Below are 22,630 nucleotides of genomic sequence, written 5' to 3' on the forward strand. Positions count from 1 at the left end.
GACCAATTTGGTGGCCTTCTATGGTGGGGCTACAGAACTGACGGACAGCGGTAGAGCAGTTGATGTCATCTATTTGGACTTGTGTAAAGCATTCGACACTGTCCCACACAACATCCTTGTCTCTAAATTGGAGAGACACCAATTTGATGGATGGACCACTCGGTGGATAAAGAACTGGCTGGATGGCCGCACACAAAGAGTTGTGGTCAATGGCTCAATGTCCGGCTGGGGACCAGTAACGAGTGGTGTCCCTCAGGGATCAGTGTTGGGACCGGTCTTGTTTAACATCTTTGTTGCTGACATGGACAGTGGGATTGAGTGCGCCCTCAGCAAGTTTGCCGATGACACTGAGCTGTGTGGTTCAGTTGATACCCTGGAGGGAAGGAATGCCATCCAGAGGGACCTCGACACGCTTGTGAGGTGGGCTGATGCCAACCTCATGAAGTTTAACTATGACAAGGGCAAGGTCCTACACGTGGGTCGGAGCAATCCCAGGCACAGCTACAGGTTGGGCAGAGAAGAGATTCAGAGCAGCCTGAGGAGAAGGACTTGGGGGTGTTGGTTGATGAGAAACTGAACATGAGCCAGCTGCAGTGTGCGCTTGAGCCCAGAAAGCCCCCGTGTGCTGGGCTGCATCAAAAGGAGCGTGAGCAGCAGGTCGAAGGAGGTGATCCTGCCCCTCTGCTCTGCACTTGTGAGACCTCACCTGGAGCATTGTGTGCAGTTCTGGTGTCCTCAACATAAAAAGGACATGGAACTGTTAGAACAAGTCCAGAGGAGGCCACGAGGGTGATCAGGGGCTGGAGCACCTCCTGTATGGAGACAGCCTGAGAACATTGGGGCTGTTCAGGCTGGAGAAGAGAAGCTGCGTGGAGACCTCAGAGCAGCTTCCAGTGTCTGAAGGGGGCTACAAGGATGCTGGAGAGGGACTCTTCAAGAAGGGAAGTTCAGGTTAGATCTAAGGCAGAAGTTCTTCCCTGTGAGGGTGCTGAGGCGCTGGCACAGGGTGCCCAGAGAAGCTGTGGCTGTCCCATCCCTGGCAGTGTTGAAGGCCAGGCTACACCTCCTGTAACAAAGGAAGTAGTCCTCTGCACCTTGGCAGACAGGCTGGGTTGTGGCACTGCAAATTCCTGAGTAACAGCACCACTATGGGGAAACCCAACACAGGCATGAGATAGAGAATGTGCCTCACCCTGAAACCCTGAGCTTTCACTGCTTTGTGTATTATAGCCAATTTAAAGCCAGGTTCTGTCACACGTTTGAGATCCACCACTGAATTCAGTGAGGTTGGGTGCAACGGTCAGCATGACTTGTATAACATTCTCCATCAGCGTTAAAAAGATCCAGATAAGCACTACTTATTACCTTCTGCTCTTATTTAAGATAAAGACATAAAGAAGAGTTGGATCAGCCAAAATGGATATTGTTCATTTGCGGCCATGCACTCTAAATACCTCTAGCCCTTGGCTACAGAAGCACACCTCATCCAGTCTTCTTTCTGACACCTTGTGTGGGTTCTGCTCTTCTGAATCAGAAACACACTCTAACCCAAATCCATTATCCAATGCAAGCCCCAAATGCATTAATGAATTGACCCGGCAGTGAGACACCAAACTTTGTGGTTTACAGTATCTGCTGAAACAACCTCATGATGCCACGAAGTTCTGAAGCTTGCCTGCTTTCAGCTTTCTCTAAGAACCTGAGCATCTCAGAGATATTCATGGCCCTTAGATGACTTCCGTGCTCAGCTTCTCTCTCTGTCAGCAGCTCCTTTCCTTCTCTTGAGCTGGAGAAGATAACCAGGTGGCCTCTCTCATCCATCCCAGTGCACTCCAGTGTTGGCTGCTCAGTCTGTCTCCCCTACTAATGGGTCATCCTGTTCTCCCCCTCCTTCACACCAATGCCCAGGCTAGGTAATAAACTGTGTTTTCCCTTCTTACAGCTTCCTGATACAGCTTTTCCAGGCTGTGATGTCCAAAGCCTTTGGGCCTAGCTTTTCCAGGCTTTTTTTCACAGGCAGAGAAAACAATAGGAGGGGACTCCCTGATTTCAGGTTAAAAACACAGGTTTATGGGGCTTAGGCTTACCTGACAGTCTTTTCAGTTCAATGGGTGGAGGGAGGGAAGCTGGAAGTTGTCAGTGGTGAGCACTCTGTAAGTGTTTAATGCTTAATGCATTTAGCATATGAACATCTAGGAGATAAGGAATAGACCTTTGTCAGTGTAAAAACAAGTAACAGACAGTAAACTTCACTCTCCAAGGACAAGTGCTAACAGTACTGAAAGCATATAGTGACTTGAAAAAGTCTTGTGAAATGGAGCCTCAGTGCATGATGGTAATTCCCTAAAGAAACATTCAAGTGGCAGTTTGGTTTTGAGATTTCAGGTGAATCCAAGTGCACTTCAGGCAAAGCAAATACATTTTATTGCTAAGATTCACTTAAAGCTTTAGGTAAGACTTCATCTGAGCGTACTTTAGGCCGAAGGAGGTAGAAATACCAGCTTTCCTTTGAATTCTCTTGCTCAGATAACTCTTCTCTTGGTTATTTTTATCACTTATTTGTGGCTTTCGTCTTAACACTTGCACAATCTCTTCCAAGAAGAACGACAAACTGTTTTTCCTTATGAGGAAAGACTGAGGGAGCTGGGTCTCTATCGTTTAGAGAAGAGGAGACTGAGGGGTGACCTTGTAAGTGTCTATAAATATATAAAGGGGGAGTGTCATGAAGATGGAGCCAGGCTCTACTCAGTGGCAAACAATGATAGGACAAGGGGTAATGGGTACAAACTGGAACACAAGAGGTTCCACTTAAACTTGTCTGTGCTTTTGGGATGCTTTTCTCCCACTGCTTCCTCCCCTTCCATCTCTTGGGCAGTTCTTTGGGTTAGTGAATGTTTATAAAGCTCATTAAACCCTTGCATGAAGGATGTGAGGAGTAAAATCATAGATGCAAGTCTGGGAGACCTTTCCCAATCCTGTCTCACATACCATGCTTCCTAGACCAATGAACATTGCATTCCTTTCCCCTATACTTCTTCAGTCTCAAGATCCCTGCAAAAGGGATTTTGGGGTTGTTCTGTCCTTTCTGACAGGTCCTATCCTCTATAATATAACAATTAAAACAATGATAATAACAAAAATAGCTACAACTCAAAATGTAGTCCCAGTTAGAATCATAGAACAGTTAGGGTTGGAAAGGACCTTAAGATCATCCAGTTCCAACCCCCCTGCCATGGGCAGGGACACCTCACACTAAACCATGTCACCCAAGGCAATGTCCAGCCTGGCCTTGAACATCGCCAGGGATGGAGCATTCACAACTTCCTTGGGCAGCCCATTCCAGTCACCTAAAATGAAGTGTCCAATATGAAATATTTCCTCTCTTTTGAATCCTTCTTTCCCCCCCCCCCCGGTATTTTAGTCTCCATCAAACTTTCTGAAGTAGCTTCCAAGTATTCACATCACCTTTTTGGAAAGAAACTGTCCATTATTATCAAAAGTGAGAGCAATTGGAGCTCCGGCAACCTGAGAACACTGCCCACTTGTCTTCTATCTAAGCACCCAAGCTGGAGGCACAAAGAATTAAAGCTCTTTTAAAACCAGATGTGCAAAATCATGCTTTGTTTCCTTCAAAGGATACGTTTTCAGTCACGAGTCACTCCTTCCCCATCACAAGGGGAACCAAACCTAGGTCTTCCAAGCAATGACTTCTTTTATGATCTTTCCTACAACTGGTCTGTGTAAGACAGAAAACAAAACCAACAGTTCATTAACTCCTGAGAGCCTTCTAATATTAGCAATTCAGTCAATATCTGGATGCCTGCAGGTTTGCATGCACTTTTTCTTCCCACATTTGTTTAGAAATGGTTGTCTGCCCTTCAACTAGGTCTTCTTCCTGCCCTGCATGGGAGGGACTCGATCCCAAAGTGCCGCATTTGCCAAGTTCCCCAGGCTTTTGCCATCACTTACAGGTTGTTGTCCCAGCTTTTTGCTTGGGTGAACTGATACAGCGAGCAAAAAAGAAGGAGCTTGGTGACTCCTGAAAGGCCCTGGAAAAGGCAGAAGGAAGCTCCAATGTCACAAGACAGAGCGAGGATTACTTCTGGTACCCCCCAGACAATTCAAACCCTCTGTAGCCCCTGGGCAATAGACTCCAGAGGAGCCCTACTCTCAAGAGTGAAGACAAGCCCCTCTTTTTGATAGGGCAGTGAAAACAAGATGCCTTAGGCAGGATTCTTGGTGCTGCAAGCCAAGTGTTTCTTCACCAGCAACAGCAGTTCACCAAAGATGACACTTGCAAACCAACCTGCTGAGCTAGCAGCCGGTACGTGGAGGAGGAAGAGATCTACTGAGTGGTAAACCACATAACTCTGCAAATTCAAACAGCAACTCAGAGGGAGATGGTACAGGAAGAAAATCTGTGGTTTATGTCTCCCTGTTATCGTTGTGTTCCTGTATGGAAAGTCCTTCCTGCTCAGGCTTGAAGGTTTTCCGTGATTTGCTGTCTCTACTTCCAGCAAAATTACACAGCTCCTTTGAGATCAACAGGAAATGTTTCTCTTCTTTCAACCATCACAGAAACCCCTCTTCCTAAAGCCTTGCTTAGGCACCAGCCCCAGCTTGGCGAAGTCTCCTTTACACTCTCTGGAACGCCTGTGGTCATGTCTTGTGTGGCTGGTCCTATTGAAACTACCTAGATTTTCTAGGAAATGACCCAATCCAGCTATAACTGTAGCACAAGGCAGTCTCACTGCTTTTGGGAAATGCTGTAGGAAACCACCCAGCAGTCTTACAGAAAATGGTCAAGAGCTGCTGCCTGCAAGCCTGCAATGGGTAGCCTTGCTGTAACTTGCTACACAGTTGTACAAAGTCTCCTCAGGGAGCAGGTAAGTGGCCATATCATTCATTAGTCCTGGTTTATCATCCATCCATCCATCCATCCATCCATCCATCCATCCATCCACCCACCCATTCATCCGTCCTCCCACCCACCCACCCATCTATCCACCCATTCCATCCCTGACAGTGTTCAAGGCCAGGCTGGAGATGGTTTAGTGTGAGGTGTCCCTGCCCATGGCAGGGGGGTTGGAACTGGATGATCTTAAGGTCCTTTCCAACCCTAACTATTCTATGATTCTATGATTCTATGATAATGATCACTTATACAGGCCTCCATCAGCTGAAGGCTGTTGCAGATGCAGTGCCAATGGCATCGGTGAGGTGAATGTCTAAAACCAACAAATGCATGACACCAGCCTCTAGACTCAACTGCACTTCCTGCCTCTGAAACAAAAACATATCTTAGCTACTTTGTGTTATTTTAATCTCTTTCTTTCTATTGCTTTCAATCCTGCGATGTCACATCATGAAAGGGAATGAGCTGCAGGTTCCAGCTTGCCTCATACAAGAGGCTCTTGGAAGTGTAAGATCATTACAGAAATTACAATAGATGCTCAAGGAAGGGATCTGCACCACAGGGTGCAGCGTGGTGTAAACCAGCTCAAGCAGTCTGCACCACATAGCTGGAAGGAAGGTAGGTGTACCAGCACAGTGCTCTGCCTGACCTAATAAGCTCAGAAGCCTCTGGACCTTCACTTGTGTCTCTTCGCAATGCTCACCTAAGGCAAGTGTGATGCTATTGAACTTGGCACACTAATGGTTTGCACAGTATAAACACATCCTAATTTTGCTTACAGATTCTTTTTCACTAGCGATGACACAACCGTGTCGAAATGATGTACAAGTCAATCGGTGATAATGAACGTAAAGAATACGTTGGTGGTGTTGTTTCAACAGAGACAACAATTTCATTTCTAAAGCACACGTTCTGGATGCCAGGTATTTCACACCACTTTCTGTAGGGCTTCAGAAGTGTCTAGAGCAGCTAGAAATACTCAGGTCTGATTGAATTCAACCACCCAGTCTTAACCCAGCAGTTGAGATACTGACTGCTCCAGTTCCAGCTGGAGCAGGACACCCGTAAGGTCTTCATCCCTCAGTTCTGAACCCAGCCTGGAAATGGAGTGTTTCCAGAAAAGAAGAACCATGCCCTTGATTCTTGTAATAATGTGCAACGCACATCACACAGGAAGTGCTGTTTCCTATTTTCAGATATAGGGTTTAACTATGTGCTTGTTCACGAAGTAGAAGACCCGGTCAGACAGCCCCAGCTTGATAAATCAGTGAGTAGCTTATTTTTTTTCCCTTTTTTACATGTAAATGTGTCTATGCAGTTACAGGTTCACTCAGTGGGGATGTATATGTGCCTAATGACAGTGGCAGTAGAGCAACCATTCAAGCAGAGGCACTATCTTTAAGAACAATTGAGTCTTGTAACTAGCTTAAGACTCAGGATGAGGTTGAATGTGAGAGTAGAGGATTGCACCGGACAAACGGTGTAGGAAATGCTATTCTTTTTTTGTACTAGAAACTTACTGGGTCTTGATTTTGAACCTGTTCCAGGAGATCAGTAGCTTGAAGATGTATTCTGCTAAGGATATAAACCACTCAGATGTGAAACCCTTCATGCTTAACCTAACCTCTGCTAATCCTAGCTACATCTTGCCCTGTGAGATGCAAATGCTCTGCATCTCCTCTCCTCATCATTATCCTGTCGCATGGTTTCTTTGTGTTATTTAAGTGTTTAATCTGTTAAAAGTGCTGTTTCATTGTCATGTTATAGAAGAATATGTTCTTTGGGATCAGTTCTGCTTTTTAATGTGATGTCTCTGTGCTATTACATTAGAAAGCCTCTACCCCGTAACTCAGCTGGAGACATCAGCCATAATCTGGCTTGCAATTTTTGTGAACACGTTTTTCCATGAACAAAATTCATCAGTACTACACTGGAATTGTACTCTCTCCATACACAAGGGATGGTGAGCTCCTCTGCTTGGATAAATGAGACTTGCCACTTGGGTATTAGTGAAAACAGCTACAACAACCTAAGAATATAACTTGTGTGTGTGTAATATATCAAATATGCAGCTATAGCAACACTTGCTTTCATGGGAAAACTGCACTGTGATTTGCAAGGAACAGGTGACAATGCAGAGCAGTGGGCTTGAACTCTGCGTGGAGACCCTTATAGCAATAACATGACAGGGACATGATCCTGCCATGCAAGTGGCCATCTCCACTCCGGACCGTTATCCTTCTTTCTTATATTCGAGTTCATCTCCAGACGGGTTGTGACTACAACTCAATGTTTTATGTGAAGCAGTTTAAGCAGAGAACACTGCGGAAAACCCACACCACTGAACAGAGATACTAGCACAGGACTTTGCCTACACAAGGGAAAAGTCCTCTTAAACATACAGCCACGATTTAGAGGAAGACATTGAATAGCTGTCACAAGTTTCTCTTTCTCAGAGTGCTCATTTTCGGTGCTTATGCTGCTCTTTCACTGCGCATTTGTTTAGGTAAGAATGCTTCCTACTTCTTCTGTCTTGTGACCACAGACTGCCTCTATTTAGATGCATAAAAGCTCAGAATGTTTGCAGTGTCTTTCTGGGTTTGGTGGGGAATAGAGACAATTGGATCCTGAGGCTTCCCAGGGAATTAAGGCAGTTTCTTCCAGCCCAGAACATGTTTTTTCCTTGCAAGTTCTGCAGGGATGAAGAAACCTCCTCAGTCAGGAGGCAGTTCTGAGGAGCTGTTTCTAATGCTCAGCTCTTATAGCAGCGGAAGAGGTTTCCAAAGCGAGGTTTCGTTTTGGAGGGGACTGTCTGGTGAGGTCGCACCTCGGTTGCCTGCTTTTGCAGAAATCATCCAGACTTCCTGTTAGCAACCAAAAGGACCCTGCACAGGCAGAGACCAGGGGGGGTGTGGGCACTGGTGGCCACATGCAGTCCATAAAACCAACGAGAAAGCCCCTCAACTGAAAACCATGAAGACTTCCTCAATGTTCATTTGTCATTTTGGAAGAGGGAAATAAGCCAAATAATCACAAGTTGTCAAATCATAACCTGTCTGAAGAGCCCGTTTATATGTACAGCACAAGAGCAGAGGTAGCTGGAGATTCTTTGCTTACACACCAACATGGTGCTCCATGCCTAGATAATTTTACAGCCAAACCCAGACTTCTTGGCAAGGAATTCTGCAGAAGATGTTCCCTTCGGCATTAAAATCTCAGTTAGATTGGGTATTAGGAACAATTTCTTCCCCAAAAGGCTTGTCAAGCACTGGAAGAGGCTGCCCAAGGCAGTGGTTGAGTCACCATCCCTGGAGGTATTTAGCAGACCTGTAGATGTGGTGCTGAGGGACATGGTTTAGAGGTGGACTTGGCAGTGTGTGGTAATGATTGGACTTGATGATTTTAAGAGTCTTTTCCAATCCAAATCATTCTATGATTCTACAATGCCATGATTCAATAGATGAGTGTATGTGTATGCATGTACACTTGTGCATTACACACAAAGAAAGTTGTTTTAACACTGTGTAATCGATAGAATTTGTTCAAGAACACTATTTATATTACATATATATCCACTGGGATAAAGACCCAGATTAAACTACGTCCTCTAGGCTACAGTATGGGCTGGCATGATGAGAAGGTGGCCGTGTCCCAAGGAGAAGCACAGTGCACTTTGCACACTGGATGCTGTGCTTGCTTTTTGCTGCCATCCTTGCTCTCTCCATCCCTTTGGAAAACCACCGCTGAGCACAACAGCCCCATGAGCAGCTTCAGTGTGTGCTTGAGCCCAGAAACGCCCCGTGTGCTGGGCTGCATCAAAATCAGTGTGAGCAGCAGGTTGAGGGAGGTGATCCTGCCCCTCTGCTCTGCTCTCCTGAGACCCCACTTGCAGCACTGTGTGCAGCTCTGGTGTCCTCAACATCAGAAGGACCTGGAGCTGTTGGAGCAAGTCCAGAGGAGGCCATGAGGATGCTCAGGGGCTGAAGCACCTCCCATACAAAGACAGGCTGAGAACATTGGGGCTGTTCAGCCTGGAGAAGAGAAGCTGCGTGGAGACCTCAGAGCAGCTCCCAGTGTCTGAAGGGGGCTACAAGGATGGTGGAGAGGGACTCTTCATCAGGGACTGTAGTGATAGGACAAGGGGTGATGGGTTCAAACTGAAACAGGGGAAGTTCAAGGCAGATCTAAGGCAGAAGTTCTGTCCTGTGAGGGTGCTGAGGCGCTGGCACAGGGTGCCCAGAGAAGCTGTGGCTGCCCCATCCCTGGCAGTGTTCAAGGCCAGGTTGGATGGGGCTTGGAGCAACCTGGTCTAGTGTGAGGTGTCCCTGCCTGTGGCAGGGGGTTGGAACTGGATGATCTTAAGGTCCTTTCCAACCCAAATCATTCTGTGGTTCACAGGTACAGAGATGGGTTTCCTGGGAGCTCCACAGGTACAAATGCTCACGTGCTCAACAGCAAAAAGCATTCCAGAGGAGGACACCAGCGTGTTTCGTTCCCATCACTGACAAGCTTGGAGTTTCTCTACTTTAACATCCTTCTCTTCCTTTCCAGACCAACGCACCATGGAAAACCACACCACAGACTCAGGCAACTGGGAACAGACAACAGGATATGACTACGGTGATGCAGCACCGTGTGAGGGAACAGAGGAAAAGCACTTAGCAGAGAAGCTTTTGCCACCGCTCTATTCTTTGGTGGTGATTTTTGGCCTCACAGGCAACATGCTTGTTGTCCTTGTCCTGGTAAAATACAAGAGATTGAGGAGCATGACTGACATCTACCTGCTCAATTTGGCAATTTCCGATTTGCTCTTTGTATTTTCTCTCCCTTTCTGGGCTTATTATGCTGTCCACGACTGGATTTTTGGAGAGGCGCTGTGCAGGATTCTCTCCGGTGTCTACCTCCTTGGCTTCTACAGTGGGATCTTCTTCATAATCCTGTTGACCCTAGACAGGTATTTGGCCATAGTGCACGCAGTGTTTGCTTTGAAAGCCAGGACAGTTACCTACGGCATCCTCACCAGCGTGGTCACTTGGGCTGTTGCAGCGTTTGCTTCCGTTCCTGGCATGGTATTCCACACAACTCAGAAGGAAAACGCACATTACACCTGCAGTCCTCATTATCCAAGTGGTACCGCAATCAACTGGAAGTACTCCTATACTTTAAAGATGAACATCCTGGGTCTTATTGTTCCAATGGCTATCATGATTTTCAGTTACTCACAGATTCTAAAAACATTACTGAGGTGTAAGAATGAGAAGAAACAGAAGGCAGTCAGGCTTATTTTTGTGATCATGATCTTTTACTTCATCTTCTGGACACCGTTCCACATTTCAACTTTTCTGCACACATTTCAATACGTACTTTTTGTCACAAGTTGTGAATTCGAGGCTCAGCTGCACAAAGCAATTCAAGTGACTGAAACGCTCTCCATGGTCCACTGTTGTATCAACCCTGTGATCTACGCGTTCGCTGGAGAAAAGTTTAGGAAGTATCTCCGTGTCTTCTTCCAAAAGCACGTTGCTGCCCACCTCTGTAGGAAATGCCCAGCTCTTTATCATGAGAACCTAGAAAGAGTAACTTCCATAGCCACACCATCCACTGCAGAGCGTGACATCTCTACTGGACTGTAAAGATACCCCAAGGCAATAGTTAGTTGCATCACTTGCTTTGCCTTAGGGACCGCCTGATGCTATTGAAGGTCTTTCTGCCAACCACTACTGAATGAGCCTCAGTTCTTGTGGTTAACTGTTCCTGGGGGTTTTATATATAGCATTTTCCATTCTTAAACTAAGCGAATCATGGAGTTCTCCAGAGCATCAAGATTTGGGTGGGACCTAAACCAGTATGATTCTGTTTCTTCACCCAAATTCTGTCCAATGAACCAATGCTAGTGAGATTGACCTGGGGACAATACAGTATTGAAGAGACTGAGTACTATATCATCTCACAAGAGCCATTTACTGGTGTGTGAACACCATAAAATGAACGCTGGGATGAAGCTTTGAGGATAGATGTACCTGTTTAGCATTCAGCATTAATGGAGTAACGTTTGGAAGTGGCTGTATTCTTTCTGCAACATGGTCACAGGCATTTGATAGGGGGAGGCTTTAAGTTTTCTTCATGTCCAGCCCCTTATTTCCCCTACATGAATAAAAGATGTTTCCATGAAAAGGAATTTGAGGATGAATATGAGATAGATCAATGTGATATCTCTCCTCTGATGGGAGAGTTGAAACACCTTTATCTCACAGGGCCATTTAACCCAGGGGTTTAGCTGTTAGCTAATAGTGTAGTCATTTTTCAACATAATCCTTTGGACTATAGGCTAAGTTATAGTCTTTTTGTTGTAGTTCTTTAATGTTATGCCTGCCATATCTCTGTTCAGGTGCTAACATTTTCCAAAGTGGGCTTAGTGGATGCAGTTTTTCTCCAAGGAAAGCAGCACTTTTAACCAATAAAAGCCCCTGAGCAGAGATCTGCAAGGCCAGAATGAAAATCACCTTGGTTTTTGCTATGCAACATTCTGTATTAAAGAAGTACCAGGACTCTCTGAAGGATTCTGGAGACTGTGAGCACAGCACTGAGTGGGGGCCTCCCTATTCCTGGACAAGGTAAATCATGTGTGTAGAGGAAGACTTTACATGGCAGATGCAGTAAGTGGGTCAGGTTAGGCTCCTGCATGAGAAAAACATGCTCTTCACAGCTCCTAAGTGTGATGCTTGGGATACACTTCTAGGCAGACAGTAGCCTTGGAACTGCAAAAGCAACCCACTGCAGAGGAGTCATACCTGGAGAAGAGAGCTCATGGCCTACTGCATGCTGATTGACGACTCAAGGCCGTTAGTCAACTGGTGTCCTATGGCCATACATTTATGCCATTGCTGTACAAGAAAGTGGTGCTCTGGGGACGTGATGTTAGCAAAGAAGAAGAGGGAGAACTTGCTTCAGACTGTAAGGAAGTGCAGGTGAACACTCTTTATACCAGAGAACTGTCCTCCTGCTTTTTCCCTCATTTGCATCAAAGGGCACCACTCTTACAGGTAAGGCCTTGCCTATGGGAATCTGGAAGTTCAACTAACCTCCAGGCAACATAAGGACACAAGAAGGGATTCCACACTACTTAACATGAGGCACATGATTCAGATGCCTCATCTGAAGCAAGTATCTTCAAGGTCCTTCAGTGGTCAGCAGAGAAAGAGAGATGCCCAAGTCAGAAGCAGACGTATGATTGAAACAGGACGATTACCTGTCCAACTGCAGGAGGAACTTAGAAAAGCCTCTTCATTTGGGTTCAGATGCCTTAATCCAGGGGGTGCAAATACTCTTCTCCCTCAAGCCTTGTAGCATCAACCACTGCATCTGTTAGTTGTTAGTTTTTATCCTATCAATCAGCTGTTATAATCTGCCCACTGTCTTGTGATGTCAATAGCCAAAAGACCCAAAACTATCCCCACAGTAAACTTCGTTGCTTGGAAATAATACTCTTCCTTCCTTTTGTACTGTTTTACTGCACAAAAGTGGAAGCACCTTTTTAATATTAAAGCAGAAATGAGTTCAGTGTGATACAAACCCTGCTGTAACTGTGATGTTGCTACTGCTGTAGCTTAAATTCTTGCCCTGTTGGAATTATGTTTCTTTCTGTTTCCATGTTAATGAAGGGAAATTAATAAAATCAGTGTCTGAAAAACAATGCAAACCCTGTAGCACCGTGTCCTTCTCCATCAGTAAAAGGGCATCAGCTCTGCTCATAGAACAGATTTAAACCCTCGCCATACCACACTCCAGCAAAAGAAACCAAACAAAGAACTGTCTGCCCAGTCCTCAAGCTACTGTAACTGGCCCAGATTTATCTATCCACAAGCTTGAGTAGAGGGCATTACAAAAGCATTGGGGCCACAGGTTTTAGGTGGGTGAAATCTGGAGAAACAGGGCTGTGTATAAGTAGAAGAGGAGGTATAAAGGAGTGTAATAACAGCTGACACTCTTAATAGTGGGATAAAGACTTTTAATAGTGGGATGAAGGCTCCATAGACTTTCTGCAGCTGATTTCCGACCTCCTTGCACTGTATAGAGTGACACCAGCCAGGTGATGCACCTGATCTCTCAAGGTTTATGCTTAAGGAATGTTAAGTGTTTAAAGCTCAACATGGAAATATGCTTCTGCTTCACCATATCACTCTAGGAATGCCTTTACAGAGGGAGTGAGTGCCAGAACGCTAAACAGGACTCCTACTCATCTATGAAATAAAACCGTAACAGGTACAGTTGTGAGCTACATCAACCCACTGTGTGATTCCTTTTCTTACTGAACAATAGCTTCAATTGCTTGGTAAAATCAGGAGGTTCACCTGCAGGTGAAATTCTTACATGTGCTGTAGCTCCTGGCAAGCAGCAGCGCACGTTCCCAAAGAGATGCTGGGCAAGGGATTGAGAAAAGCTGAAAAAACCCTGACTTGTAGCAATGCTGCTGGCATTGTCCATACCTCAGTGTTGACACACACGCTAGATGGAGGCAATCTGAAGGACAAGGATGCTGGAGAGGGGCTCTTCATCAGGGACTGTAGCAATAGGACAAGGGGTGATGGGTTCAAACTGAAACAGGGGAAGTTCAGGTTAGATCTAAGGAAGAAGTTCTTCCCTGTGAGGGTGCTGAGGCGCTGGCACAGGGTGCCCAGAGAAGCTGTGGCTGCCCCATCCCTGGCAGTGTTCAAGGCCAGGCTGGACACAGGGGCTTGGAGCAACCTGGTCTGGTGTGAGGTGTCCCTGCCCATGGGAGGGGTTGGAACTGGATGAGCTTTAAGGTCCTTTCCAGCTCAAACCAGTCTGGGATTCTGTGATTCTGTGAAGGCAGCAGGGAGGAAGGGGTGATGCAGCAGGAAGATGGCCAGTCCCAGGCTGGTGTGATGGAGCTTCAGATTGGGTGGGAGACCGAGTCCTGCAGAGGTTCATTGACAGTGACTGAGGGGAGCAGGGGCCAAAAGGAAGCTCTAACAGCATTGGTGAAGAGCACACCAGCAGCACCCCAGTGCCAGCAAACAGCACCAGGGGCCCGGGCTCACCTCCAGCCACATGTAAGACCTGATCAAATCTGACTTCCCAGCAGCTCTGCTTACGTGCAGCTGCTGTAGAGCTGAGTGAACACACGGTGTAGGTGCTGATAACAAAAGCCACAGCGCAGGTTCCTGCTGCCAGCATGTGTCCCTGTATTGGGGCTGCAGATGTCACAGCTATTCACACTCTGCGTCTCACGCAGCTGTAAGACCCAGCTGATGGATGAGCAGACCAAAACCATTCCCCTTGGTTAACCGCTGTAACCGTGAGTGCCAGAGGCCCTCTTTTGGCGTGCAACACCCTCTGCACTCTTACAGTGGTGCTCAGTAAATGCGATACCCAGCTGCTGATCACACTGAGGTTGCGGAAGGTTTTGGAGCCTCCAGCAGGCTCAGTAACATGTAACAGAGAACAGTGAGGCAGGTTTCAGAAAGGAATTCTTTTAAGTGTCTCTTAATTTCAGTCTGTGGGCTCTTTAGGAATTATACACTGAAAAATTAATTTGATACATTGAGAATTATAAGAATTAATGGCAAAAGTGCAGGATTTTGGCAGCAATTAGGAGCTTGATTATTTAGGAGTGGAAACATCTCTTCCCACTGACTCTATAGGGGGTCTAATACAGTCCATCAGGTAGTGCGAGCATACCCTTAGAATACCCTACAGTGGCCATTCGCTTTGACCCTGAGAATCCAGCCCTTAGAGAGCTCACTGAAGCAGCTGATTTGGAAAGGAAGAGAAAAATCTATTGATCCTTTGGAATAAAGACCTTGAAGAGTCCTTCCCTCATGCAAAGAAGGGCTGACGAGGAAAACAGGCCATGCTTTTTGCTTGTTACTGTCTCCCCCCAGATCTGAGAGGTAACTGAGAAGCTGTGATTCCCTTGGCTTCCATTAAGGAATGGCAGCATCCAAAGCAAGACATCTCCATTGGGCTTTTGGCAGTTTAGAATCTTTTAAGGCTACTGAGGACTGAGTGCAGGAAAGACGTTCCTTGAGCACCTTCATTAGGTTGATTGAATCAGACACTCTGGAACTGCCCAAAGAGATGTCAAAGGGGGGGACACAACAGGAGGATGTGCTTTATTTGGTATCTTCTCAAGGCTTCTATCTCAGGGTTTCCCAGGTATCTGATAAGGCATCACTTTGTTCTTGCTTTTTTCTGTACCTTTCCAGCCTCCCGTGTGGTTTCTTTGATGTCTAAGAAGGATCTAAGAAGCTGCTCATGGTGCAGCTTCAGTTTGACTCAAAAAGGCACAGGATCAGCCACAAGGAAGTGAACTGATCGGAAATCAGATTCTATCAGGTTTTTCTGAAGCTTGGTTCCGAAGTAACAGTGTTGTTTTAAAAGAAGTGAGACTCACTATAGAGGCTAAGTCATAGTCTTATGAGAGGGATTAAAACAAAAACCACAGTCCAAAAGACTAGGTTGGAGGAGAATAGAATCAATCACATCTCCTAAAATACAAAGACTGAAACTCAGAGCAAGCCAACACAAAGCACAGGTAATTCTGAGTAGAAGCAGAAGCTTTCTACAAAAGCTTTACTTCTTGTCCCTGGGCAAACCCCATAAGGCGTTGAATGATTCAGAAACATAAAGGGATGAACCTCCTGCAAACTGGTCCTGCCTCAAGGAGCTTAGCTCAATCAAAAAGAGACCACAACAATATAACACCCCCCTTTCTAAAGCTCCAGCTGCGGGTTGTGAAACCGTGAGTTCAGCTCCTAGGAAGATCCACATTTCAACATCTCTGCACGTCTCACAGCAGTAGAAAAGTAACATCTGATGGCCCATTTTTAGCAAAAAGAGAACTGCTCCTTGATTTATTTTTTTTTTTTTCAATGCAAACAGACTTGTTTGCTAGAAGTTTTCAAACGGATACATCCTTTTTCAAGCAGGAAGAGGTGTTTTTGAGCTTCCTCTCGTGACTGACAAGTCGGTTTAGCGTTATTCTCGATCTAATAACCCAAGCCATCACTCGCACCATAAAACACATGGTAAGTCATCTTTGCTTCTTTTTCACATATAGGAGTTGCTTAGGTAGTCTAATGCCTGAGGTGAAAAAACACTTGTGGAATCTTGCCTGGGAACTCCCCTTTAACAGTTACACTGGGAAATGCATGGGATGTTGTAAATGGAATACATTATTTCTAAGGGACAGAACCACTACAAGACCTGAGCAGAGGACCCAGGCAAGCAAAAAAGTAAACTTGTAGAGATCGAGCTCAGAAATATGATGGAGAATGCTTGTGATATTTTTTTTCTCTGAAGATCATAGAATCACAGAATGGTTTGGGATGGAAAGGACCTTGGGATGATCCAGTTCCAACCCCTGCCACGGGCAGGGAGAATATATAAGAAATGTATAAGATGATAAATAATGATGGAAGTCTGGATTTTAAACCTGGTACTGCAAGGACAAGCCAGCTTGTTTCAGTGAAGAGTCCTAACTCTTCTCACAGGATGAGTACAGAAAATCTGATGCTGTGTTTTAAACACTGTGGCATGGAACTTGTTCACGTGCAGCATAGGTGGCACTTTACCTCTATTTACTACAGCTTTTGAACTGTTACCATTATATTGCACTGTGCAAATGAACTGAAAATCACTTCAGTAAAGTCTTGCTTCTTTAGAAACAGAGGGCTCTGCCCTGAAACTCAGACTGAAACACGGCAGGAGTTACTCAGCCTTTCTATGGAGTTTTTCTCTCCAGAACTGCATGACAGACTGCTGGTCTTAACCAGAGCAACAGAATTTGTACAGCAGATTGCAGATATCCAGAGATCCTGCATTTATCTAAGCTGTATTTAACATAAGATAGACCTCTTTTTGAAACATCCTTTCTTCAGGGATCTTCCAGTATTATCTTTGAGCTTACCTGACCATTAGAACATTAGGTGAACAAGCCAGGTTGATTATAACCCACTGAAGCTTTCTAGCCAGTGGCCAGCACTGCGTCCTAAAGGAGTGAGATTTCTGCATAAAGCACAAAACCACTTACAATTCCTTCTTCTGCTTTCCACATTTAGTACCTCAAGTTTCCCTTGTCAGCATGTGCTGCATACTACACAATACAATGTAGTAAGTAGTAAGTGCTTTTGCAGAGAGGCTGCTGAAGCAAGGGCTGGGCTAGAGGAATAGGGCTCAGTGAAAGGCAGCACTCCGAGGGGAGACCACAATTTAAGCATGCAAAAAGGGTTGAGAGGAAGGAGATGAAATGCAGGGAAGATGTGGTTGTCTTTCCAAGAAAGCAGAGGAAAAGGAGGGAAGGCATTGAGACAGCAGTTAGCAGGGAGAAGGGGCTGGCACAGAAAGAATTACCACAATAACGTGGAGGCAGCATTTTGCAGTAACATTTGCATGAATCCTATTGACCATAAACTCATAAAATCCCATTCTGGGTTTATGACCTGGGTGTTTTCCACACCCGTGTTTATACACGAGCATCACGCAGGTGCCAAACGATCAAGACAGGATGTGCTGAGTCTGGCACTCTGCTGCAGCCAGTGCCACATCCCATAATCCCAGTACACAGCATGGCTGAGTGACACATCCGAAATGAAGATATTTGGCTAGGTGCATTACCAGGGACTTGTACTGTCAGGGTATGCAACACAGATGTAGCTGAATGGAATATTAACTATTTCACAGTGTCTGAGTCTGGTCATGTTTTGAAAGAAAGAAGTTCATTTTTTGGACCAAAGAGTGTTTTATAAAGGTGGGTTTGTGTTTTTTTTCCTAGAAAAGTTGCTGAAAATACTTAAATCTAAACCCTCAGATACATTAAAATCAACTTATTTACTGTCAATACACCTGAGCCACAACCACTTCCTTTCCCAACAATCCCACTGTCTCAGTATACAAATAACGGTGTAGTTAGTACGGCTTGCGGGGGGGGAAAGGCTTCACAGAGATTGCCTTTGAGAAGTCTGGCAGCAAATCTTTCCTCCCCAAGAAATTGTGTCTGGGCAAAGCTGAGACCCAAACCCCAAAACACACCAAGTTTCTCTTCTTGTTCTCCTGAAAACTTCACGCCATGCTCCACACACCAAAGGAATGGATGAACATGGATGTACTCAGTCTTGATGCTCTTCGGAGCAGAGATGACAGCCGGAGTGGGGAAGAAGTTGGGGAAGGGGTGGGAAAAAGGTTTGCAGAAACAGCACCTCTTTTTTGTCCCCAAGGTGCAGACTGGGCTCCAATAGTTCTTGCTCCTTTTGGGGCAGGTTCCTGTCTGTGCTCTACAGCATGAGAATCTCCATTAGCACCTGGCAGCTCAGGAGGGGCTCAGATCCTGGGACAGGAAACTGGTCAAAGACCGTGCAACCAGTCCCTTCCCGAGGACCTCAGCTTAGGTTTAGCTAAATTAACCCCTTTAACACAAAATACAGTAAGGACATTGCCATTTCGAGCAATCAGTGCTTACAGGATGAAAAAGTCCTTTGAACTTAACAGTTTTGTCTAGAGAGACACAAAGAGGTGCTTCAGGGATTTCACAGGCTGCAAATCAGAGTGGATCACTATGAGCTTCAACAAAAGCAGACCAAGGGTCTGCCCCTGGCTCCCTCCAGACATAAGCTGAGTTTCTTCCTGCAGAGAGAATGAAGTGGTGGTTTTGAGCTACTGCTGAGCACAACAGCCCCAAACTACCCGCTGCTTAGATTGAATTCATCATTCCTCTGCTTCTGGTTGGGTCAGGCAGCTGGTGGTAAGGGAAACCACACCAGAGAGCGTACACATAGGAAATCATCCTCAGCACGCTTCCAACATGCAGCAATGTGGCTTCACAGGTACAGAGATGGGTTTCCTGGGAGCTCTGCAGTTTCATTCTCATCCACACCCTGAGGTGCAAATGCTCACGTGCTCAACAGCAAAAAGCATTCCAGAGGAGGACAGCAGCGTGTTTCGTTCCCATCACTGACAAGCTTGGAGTTTCTCTACTTTAACATCCTTCTCTTCCTTTCCAGACCAACGCACCATGGAAAACCACACCACAGACTTAGACAACTGGGAACAGACAACAGGATATGACTACGGTGATGCAGTACCGTGTGAGGGAACAGAGGAAAAGCACTTAGCAGAGAAGCTTTTGCCACCGCTCTATTCTTTGGTGGTGATTTTTGGCCTCACAGGCAACATGCTTGTTGTCCTTATCCTGGTAAAATACAAGAGATTGAGGAGCATGACTGACATCTACCTGCTCAATTTGGCAATTTCTGATTTGCTCTTTGTATTTTCTCTCCCTTTCTGGGCTTATTATGCTGTCCACGGCTGGATTTTTGGAGAGGCGCTGTGCAGGATTCTCTCCGGTGTCTACCTCCTTGGCTTCTACAGTGGGATCTTCTTCATAATCCTGTTGACCCTAGACAGGTATTTGGCCATAGTGCACGCAGTGTTTGCTTTGAAAGCCAGGACAGTTACCTACGGCATCCTCACCAGCGTGGTCACTTGGGCGGTTGCAGCGTTTGCTTCCGTTCCTGGCATGGTATTCCACACAACTCAGAAGGAAAACGCACGTTACACCTGCAGTGCTCACTATCCATCAGAGCAGAGAGATGTATGGAAGCAATTCCTGACCTTAAAAATGAACATCCTGGGACTGGTTATCCCAATGTTCATTATGATCTGCAGCTACACGCAAATTATAAAGACATTACTGCAATGTAGGAATGAGAAGAAACATAAAGCGGTCAGGCTGATCTTTATCATCATGATTGTCTACTTTGTTTTCTGGGCACCGTACAACATCTGCATTTTCCTGCGTGATTTTCAAGGTGCCTTTTTCATCAACACTTGTCAAGGCAGTGGTCAACTGCACAAAGCGATCCAAGTGACAGAAACGCTCTCCATGATCCATTGCTGCATCAACCCTGTCATTTATGCCTTCGCTGGGGAAAAATTCAGGAAGTACCTCCATAGTTTTTTCCGAAAGCAGCTTGCATTCCACTTCCCTAAATTCTGTCCCGTTTTCTATGTTGACACAGCTGAACGGGCCAGCTCCACCTACACGCAGTCTACTGGGGAACAAGAAGTTTCTGCTGCCTTGTAAGCTGTGCCCAGCAAAAAGGGGGAATTGACTAGCGTGGAATTAAGTCTGTGATGGAAACCTGCAGAATCTGTCCTGGATTTTGGCTCCAAGGTAGCTGCAAAAGACCACAGAATGCATGTTTACCAAAGCTTGGTTTTGGTCATGTATTTGGGTATTTGTATGTAAATAGCTTTAAACTGAAACAGGGGAAGTTCAGGTTGGATCTAAGGCAGAAGCTCTTCCCTGGGAGGGTGCTGAGGCGCTGGCACAGGGTGCCCAGAGAAGCTGTGGCTGCCCCATCCCTGGCAGTGCTCAAGGCCAGGTTGGACACATGGGGCTTGGAGCAAGCTGCTCTAGTGTGAGGTGTCCCTGCCCGTGGAAGGGTGTTGGAACTGGATGAGCTTTAACATCCCTTCCAACGTAAACCCTTCTTTGTTTCTATGATTAATGAAAAGGATGCATCAAATTAGCTACCTAGATATGCTCACCTGTACGGGGGAAAAAGGTGTTCGCTTTTTTTGTGTGACTGCAAAAGCATGGGTTTGTATCAGAGAGCCCAAAATCACACAAAAGCTGGGGGCCTAAGCTAGCAGGCTCATGAACTGGTTTTTTGAAGTGAACTAGAGGTTAGGAATTCACACTGGTTCTTCGGACAGATCTCTTGACTGTACCTTATACAAGGTATCTCACTCATTTAAATCAGTCTCAGTCACAGCTTTTACTAAGCCTGGTTGTATATCTCTGTAAATAATGCTAAATTACTGAGGTCTGTGATAGAGAATCCTTACAAGTGGTATGGGAAAGTCTTACACATTTAGAATAGACTCTGATAGTTCAAGGTATATTTTCCTTTGTGTATGGCTGAGTACCAATCTCTTGGATCTTTCTCATAATAGCTTTGATTACTAGGTGTTGGTATCTGAGTGACTTAAGAGTTTGATATTTCAGCAAGCTCTCTCTTAATCAACTGCTGCTTTATATGCTATTTGTACTAAAAAGCTAATCCAATGACCTATCATTGATCAGAAAAACCCATGTGTTTATGATACCTTAAAAATAAAGCACTGCACATGGAGTTTTAACCAGGCTACATCAAATACGGCTGAATCAACACAGGTTTAGCTTTTTAGTGCAGTGATTTTGCTTGCCATTTTTCTAGCCTACATAAGAGAATAACTTTAAAATCTCAAAGGAACACAGCCGCAATGGCTGCAAAACCACAACAGCATCAGAGGTGTGAAAATGATGTCTGAACAGGGCTGACCCAGATGTTTTCAGTGATAAACACATGATATAGACATTTAAATTATTGAAACATACGAGTAAGTAAAAATATTCACTGTTCTACAGACTACAGCATCTCTTTTCTGTTTTAGAAGCAGGCTTTTTCTGCCCTTTAGGAGTTTTACTGAGATAAAAAGCTTCCATAATTAGTAAGACTGGTGGACAAATAGGATTGGGGTTCCCCTTAAAGCTCAGATGCTACAAAGCACTTGAACATGTAGAAAAGATGAAATGAAAGGGGAATACTCGTGTTCTTAAGATCACAGTATTAATTTAGGACAAATTGTCCTTCCAAGCATTTCCTGTATTCCCCCTAATATATGTGGGTTTGGACAACTGTGTAGACAGGAAATTAAAACTGAGGATTTTGATTTCCATCAGAGCAATTTCTGTTTCTCTGCTCCTCTAGATAACCTCATAAATATTATTTTTCAAAGAAGCAACTGTTTTAAGCAGCCCCAAAGAGGTTTTACATTGCCATGTGCTTGTGAAAGCAGGAAGTAAAATAGGGAAATCTCTGCTTAGCAAACCACTTGGTTGAAGTTATTCAGTTTTGTCATATTAAGCCCCACTTTTGGACTACATCCCCATGGGAACTGGAACAGAAGTATGCTGCAACTTCTGATATACAAGATCTTCAGCTGCATGTAAGACCCTGCACATCTGTTACTTTCTGGACTTTGCATATGCCTTTAAAACACACATCAGTATAAGCAGAAACTGGGTACTTTCAGCATCATTTGGATGTTTCCAAGTGACAAGCAGCTTCCAGAGGGAAGATGTGGAACTGAAGAGATTGGTGGCCCAGTGCCTCAGCAGCTTATCAAGACTTGCTATCCCATCACTGAGAAGGGACCACACTTCAGCAAATGAGAATAAACCAGATTTCAGCTACTGTAGTGAGCTGTGCTCCACATTCAAGGAGACAATAGAGAACACAGTGCCTGGTAGCTCTGCTGGTACGTTCAATTATAGACTGCCAATAGATTGTAATAATGTTTTGTATTATACAAGCCATTAAAGTTGGTTAACTTTCTTGTGTTAGACTTCTTGATCTCCCCCCGTTAATTGAACATAAATTCCCTATCTAATGAAGACAAATTCCTCTTCATAACAGGTTGCTGAAAGAGTAGGCAGGATGAAGTCAGGGGTTTACAAGTGGACTAAGAACCAGCATGATCAGATAACACAGGACCACCAAGATGACTCCAGTGCTCTTAACTGCTTGCCACTAATAATCTGATGCTAAATATGCTAGTTTGGTCATCGTTACATTTGGTTTTCTTTATTTTTACCGATGGTAAAAGCACTATCTCACACAATTCACGCTGATCCTAAAAGACTAAGTG

The 22,630-nt window shown here is 45.1% G+C and overlaps 2 protein-coding genes and 1 long non-coding RNA gene across 5 annotated transcripts; all 3 read left to right on the top strand.

Annotated features, from left to right (window-relative positions):
• The first annotated feature begins 6,131 nt into the window (after positions 1 to 6,131).
• LOC134165274 (C-C chemokine receptor type 5-like) lies at positions 6,132 to 12,614 on the top strand. Its single transcript, XM_062621890.1, has 2 exons — positions 6,132 to 6,182; positions 9,467 to 12,614. Exon 2 carries the CDS (start codon positions 9,478 to 9,480, stop codon positions 10,546 to 10,548), a length of 1,071 nt encoding a protein of 356 aa, XP_062477874.1. The 5' UTR covers positions 6,132 to 6,182; positions 9,467 to 9,477; the 3' UTR covers positions 10,549 to 12,614.
• Positions 9,183 to 20,327, top strand: LOC134165273 (C-C chemokine receptor type 5-like). 3 transcript variants are annotated; one of them, XM_062621889.1, is made up of 3 exons: positions 9,183 to 9,313; positions 18,760 to 18,815; positions 18,937 to 20,327. In XM_062621889.1, exon 3 carries the CDS (start codon positions 18,948 to 18,950, stop codon positions 20,016 to 20,018), a length of 1,071 nt encoding a protein of 356 aa, XP_062477873.1. In that variant the 5' UTR covers positions 9,183 to 9,313; positions 18,760 to 18,815; positions 18,937 to 18,947; the 3' UTR covers positions 20,019 to 20,327. The 3 variants fall into 3 exon arrangements, with proteins under 3 accessions (XP_062477873.1, XP_062477871.1, XP_062477872.1); XM_062621887.1 differs by lacking the exons at positions 9,183 to 9,313; positions 18,760 to 18,815 and adding an exon at positions 15,712 to 15,966; XM_062621888.1 differs by lacking the exons at positions 9,183 to 9,313; positions 18,760 to 18,815 and adding an exon at positions 15,984 to 16,161.
• On the top strand, positions 13,454 to 22,549 carry LOC134165276 (uncharacterized). The gene is made up of 2 exons (XR_009965460.1): positions 13,454 to 13,675; positions 20,361 to 22,549. It is a non-coding gene; the product is annotated as an uncharacterized LOC134165276 (long non-coding RNA).
• The last annotated feature ends 81 nt before the right edge of the window (positions 22,550 to 22,630 follow it).

This window comes from Pezoporus occidentalis, unplaced genomic scaffold (assembly GCF_034315485.1).
Source record: "Pezoporus occidentalis ecotype Australia unplaced genomic scaffold, CSIRO_AGI_Poc_V1 ctg235, whole genome shotgun sequence".
Lineage (NCBI taxonomy): Eukaryota > Metazoa > Chordata > Aves > Psittaciformes > Psittacidae > Pezoporus > Pezoporus occidentalis.

What these genes read in the sequence shown, in the direction of transcription:
- LOC134165273 (XM_062621889.1), top strand. Translation starts at nt 18,948, where the DNA reads ATGGAAAACCACACCACAGACTTAGACAACTGGGAACAGACAACAGGA.
- LOC134165274 (XM_062621890.1), top strand. Translation starts at nt 9,478, where the DNA reads ATGGAAAACCACACCACAGACTCAGGCAACTGGGAACAGACAACAGGA.